This window comes from Vigna umbellata, chromosome 5 (assembly GCF_029865625.1).
Source record: "Vigna umbellata cultivar VRB3 chromosome 5, Vumbellata_1.0, whole genome shotgun sequence".
Lineage (NCBI taxonomy): Eukaryota > Viridiplantae > Streptophyta > Magnoliopsida > Fabales > Fabaceae > Vigna > Vigna umbellata.
This window is the reverse complement of record NC_142169.1, coordinates 47,958,310-47,963,402: the sequence shown is the minus strand read 5'-3', so window position 1 is coordinate 47,963,402 and position 5,093 is coordinate 47,958,310. Positions and strand designations below refer to the sequence as shown.

The 5,093-nt window shown below is 38.5% G+C and overlaps 1 protein-coding gene across 1 annotated transcript; it reads right to left on the bottom strand.

Annotated features, from left to right (window-relative positions):
• Window positions 1-1,945: 1,945 nt before the first annotated feature.
• LOC148198502 (uncharacterized) lies at window positions 1,946-3,737 on the bottom strand. The gene is made up of 5 exons (XM_088091607.1): window positions 3,301-3,737; window positions 3,101-3,227; window positions 2,727-3,005; window positions 2,536-2,640; window positions 1,946-2,450 (listed from the first exon to the last, which is right to left on the bottom strand). The coding sequence occupies exons 1-5, from the start codon at window positions 3,735-3,737 to the stop codon at window positions 1,965-1,967; spliced, it is 1,434 nt and encodes a 477-aa protein (XP_087947733.1). The 3' UTR covers window positions 1,946-1,964.
• Between the last annotated feature and the right edge of the window lie 1,356 nt (window positions 3,738-5,093).

Below are 5,093 nucleotides of genomic sequence, written 5' to 3'. Positions count from 1 at the left end.
AGTGGACGAAGTGGACGAAGCGGACAAAGTGGATGAGGTGGACGAAATGGATGAACTGGACGAAGTTGATGAAATTTACAATGTTGGCGAAGTTCACAAAGTGGATGAAGTGGAGAAAGTGCACGAAGTGGACGAAGTCGACGAAGTGGACGAAGTTGACGAAGTGGACAAAGTGGACGAAGTGGACGAAGTTGATGAAATTTACAAAGTTGGCGAAATTGACGAAGTTGATGAAGTGGACGAAGTGGACCATGTGGAAGAAGTGGACGAAGTGGACGAAGTTGACAAAGTGGACGAAGCGGACGAAGTAGACGAAGTTGAGGTAGTTGACGAAATTGAAGAAATGGAAGAAGTTGACGAAGTGGACGAATTTGACGAAGTGGAGGAAGTGGGCGAAGTAGATGAAGTGGACGAAGTGGATGAAGTGGACGAAGGTGATGAAATTTACAAAGTTGGCGAAGTTGACGAACTGGATGAAGTGGAGAAAGTGGACGAACTGGATGAAGTGGAGGAAGTGGACGAAGTGGACGAAGTGGACGAAGTGGACGAAGTGGACGAAGTGGACGAAGTGGATGAAGTGGATGATGTGGACGAAGTTGATGAAATTTACAAAGTTGGCGAAATTGACAAAGTTGATGAAGTGGAGAAAGTAGAGGAAGTGGACGAAGTAGACGAAGTAGTGGAGGTGGAGGAAGTGGTCGATGTGGACGAAGTGGATGAAGTGGACGAAGTGGATGAAGTTGATGAAATTTACAAAGTTGGCGAAGTTGACGAAGTGGACGAAGTTGAAGAAGTTGACGAAGTGCACGAAGTGGACAAGGTGGACGAAGTGGACGAACTTGACGAAGTTGACGATGTTGACGAAGTGGATGAAGTTGACGAAGTGGAGGCAGTTGAAGAAGTTGACAAAGTGGACGAAGTTGAGGTAGTAGACGAAGTTGACGAAATGGAAGAAGTTGACGAAGTGGATGAAGTTGAAGAAGTTGACGAAGTTCACAAAGTGGACGAAGTTGAGGTAGTTGACGAAGTTTGCGAAATGGAAGAAGTTGATGAAGTGGATGAAGTTGAAGAAGTTGACAAAGTGGACGAAGTGGACGAAGTGGACGAAGTGGGTGAAGTTGACGAAGTGGACGAAGTCTAGGAACTAGAGGAAGTGGAGTAAGTGGACGAAGTGGAAGAAGCTGACCAAGTGGACGAAGGGGAGGAATTTGACGAAGATGAGGTAGTGGACTAAGTTGACGAAATGGAAGAATTTGACGAAGTGGACGAAGTTGAAGAAGTTGACGAAGTTGACAAAGTAGACGAAGTGGACGAAGTGGACGTGTAACATCCCAAAAATATAGTCCAAAACTATATAATAGAATCACTACAAGAAAAATCGCATTTATATACGGCCGAAATCCGTATATAACATCGAAAATCCGTATAAAAAGTGGTGTTATATACGGATTATATACGGTCAAAAATCCGTATATAAAAAGGGCGTAGATAAGATTACATACGGATAATCCGTATGTAACTTATATACGGAATATCCGTATATAAATTATATACAGATTATCCGTATGTAAATTATATACGGAATATCCGTATATAACTTATATACGGAATATCCGTATATAACTTATATACGGATTATCCGTATATAATTTATATACGGATATTCCGTATATAAATTACATACAGCTTGACTTGAATAGCAGACCTGGTCATCCAACATCCAAAAAGAGACAATTTACAAGACCTGCCCATACCACACAGACAATTCACAAGACCTGGATATTATATCCATTCACAAATTTGATAAATAAATTAAGTCTTTAAAACCTACAAACATGCATTTCACATTAATCATAACAAGAAAGTTTACATAATTGTTAATCATAATAAGTTCAAATAACATGAAAAAAGTCATTGAGGGAATAAGTGTGAGTCATACACATGTCCTACTTCTAAAAACATAACTAGTAATCTCCATAAACAGTATCATCTTGTGGTTGATCTGTTGGTTGTTGTGGTTGTTGTGGTTGTTGTGGTTGAACATTAGCTTGTGGCTGATTCTGGGATTGAAGAAATTGTTGTGCAATTGCGGCTGCAGGAGGTGGAAGATACTGCATCATGACACCAATAAAGCCTTGCAATTGAGAGTTCATCTGTCGAAGTTGGTCATCATGGGTTGATACTCGTGTGTGGAGGTTAAGAATGTCCTCTGCAATCGGTTGCTGAGAAGAAGATGCCTGTGTCTGTTGTATGTAACTATCGACACAGTCATCTTGAGCACTGACATTTCCAATGCCGTATACGCGTCCCTTGTACCTTCCACCAGCAACATCCAACCAACATTGGTTCCTCAATCTTTCCTCATCTGCAGGGTCTAGGGGAGCACATGTTGAAGCCCCAACGGATGCTGTCTCAGATCTTATTTGAGAAAATCTGGCTTCAAACTCTTCCTGTTAAATGAATACATGATTATCGTTAAATAGATAGACCTAAGAATTATATAACCTAATAAAGAATAAGTTAGTAGAAACTAACATGTGTCCGCCTAGACCTTTCATCGACAAATTCTCCTGTTGATGCTCGAATATGTGTCTGCTGAAATATTTCATCAACATGCACTGACCGACCAAGCTCCTGTGACTGCAAGCAAAGAAGATGTAAGTTGTTAACATCAAATATTTTTAAAGTTTATCCGTATAGAAATGTAAAAATAAATTTATATGTACCAGACGAATTGCATGCTCATGCACGCTAATGGATCCCCCAGTGTGCAAACAACCACCCTTGTCAGATGTCCTGTTCTTTTTGGCCGTTTCACATTTTTGTCTATAAAGTGGCATGTTCCACTTCTCCAAAAGACCATTCCAAACAATATCCCCCATCCAATCAGGTTTTTTTCCTTCTGTTCGAGCTTTTTTAAACATCTCAGATAATCTATGAGATGCTTTTGTGTGGAAATTTTTTTTCACCTTTTCTTCATGGTTAGACCTCCATGAAACCTTTCTCTGTTGACAAAAAAGATGAATATTGGATAAGATAATTGAGGACCTTAACATTTAAAATTAACTGTAGTACATAATGTAAATGAACACAAGTGTACCTTAAAACGCTCAAAGAAAACATCTCTTCGTGTCTGAGGTATTTGTCCCCATGTCACCCATGGCTCATCAAACTGTGCCTTGATGGTGGCTGTGATTGCTTTGGATGCTGTTTTTGTTGGATAAAAGCTATACCAAAATAAAAGTCAAATATTAGAATAATACAGTATATGCTTGGAACATTAAATTGATGTTTTCTTACCCTCCTCCAATAGGTGTAATGATTGGACGATTGTTGGAAACATCTTCAAAGTCATTGGCTGCTGAACTTGAACGTGGAGGGTTATCCCCTATAGGAGATGGTGATGGCATATTTGTGGGAGTTGTTGGGTTAGAACCAACATGGGGGGAGGGTGATCTCCATTGATCAGCAGCAAATTGTTGTGAACTAGGTGTGAAAGGAGGAACTTCCAACGAAGGTGGAATTGGTGGTGGAGTAGGTGTCAAACCAGGAACTTGTAATGGTGGTGGAACAAATCTAGCAGTGGAGGTAGAGGTAGGTGTAGATGGCTGACTACTTGAAGCATTTACGTTATTGAAACGGTTTAACAACTTGACCATATAAGATTTCTTCTTGCCCTTCTCCTTATCTGATTTTGCTGAAGGTGGAATAGGAGGGTCACAACCATCTGATGCCATATTCTTGAACAAAAATCAAATTGTGGGGTCAATTTATTTTTACAATTGAATGGAAAGGAAAAGTAAGAAAAGAACATTTTGTGTTATTATGATATTACCTATTAAATGTGCAGGGAAAATGTATTGAAATTGCAAAACCTATTATTGAAGCCTTGAAAAGGAAAGGTGCTTCTGCTATGGGATTTGTTGGTTTCTATTGGGGTGGTAAGTGGCATATATGGGTTCTAATTATCTCAAGGTTGCTAATTCCTCATATATGGGTTCTCAAACCTTCTTCCTCCAAACATAGCAATTAGAATCCTTAATTTCCACCAAGTGACAACATCTGTTTCTCTCAAAATATTTAAGCAACTAATAGTTAATCCCTTCATAATCAATTTGATCTGCACTTCTAAAGTATTTTGCACTGCTCCAAAGTATGTTTCTGCCCTAGTCATCCATCCCACAGGCTCTTCTCAGTAAAGGACGGCAGTTCCACTATCTTAATAGCCATACATTACTTCTCCACACCTTGGATATTCAAATTCGAGTCCTGGCTTAAAGGATATTTACTTATGATTGCAACTCACATCTTCCACCGTGGTTCTCTTCCCTAACAGCCTTTACATCTCAAAGAGACGGTTCTCTTCCATGTGTCCAATAATCTCATCCATTTGTACCACATCAGCTTGATATTTTTCTGATTATTCAACCAACAAATCTACACAATCAAAACTCCATCCCAAATGATCACCTTGCATACCTCACACATTTCCCTTCCCACTGATTCAATAGATCAGACTAAAAAATAACAGAAACTTGCTGTCCCAGAAACTTATCTGTATAAAGAGTATTCTCTGCTGAAAAACTACAAATAACATCACACTTGCTTAATTACATTCTACTAATCATCACATGGATCTCAGTTCCAACTAATGTATAAACATACGAGACCTTCTCAAACACAGCCAAACACAAGTATACATCTTTATCTGCAAGCATTATGCAGTTTTCTGGTTCATATATGTTATACATTATCCACATCCCTTTTGTTATATGTTTATCTTTGGCTCATTCAAATAGTTCAAAAATGATTCTGCATGCTCATTAACAAATCAGATCACTCTTACATGTTTATTCATTTGATTAATTGAATGCGATGTTTTACACTGAAGGATTTGAAAGCTGAGGATAAGTTGGGAGATGTTGAGTACCAAGCAGATAAGACTACGAGACAATTATCTTTTATCAGAAGATTACTTAAAAGAAATCATCATAAAGAATGCACTTTTATTTTATCTGCACTTATTATATACTTTTTTTTCTTTTTCTTTTTTATTACGTCAATTTATCATTTTTACTCTCTTTAAATATATA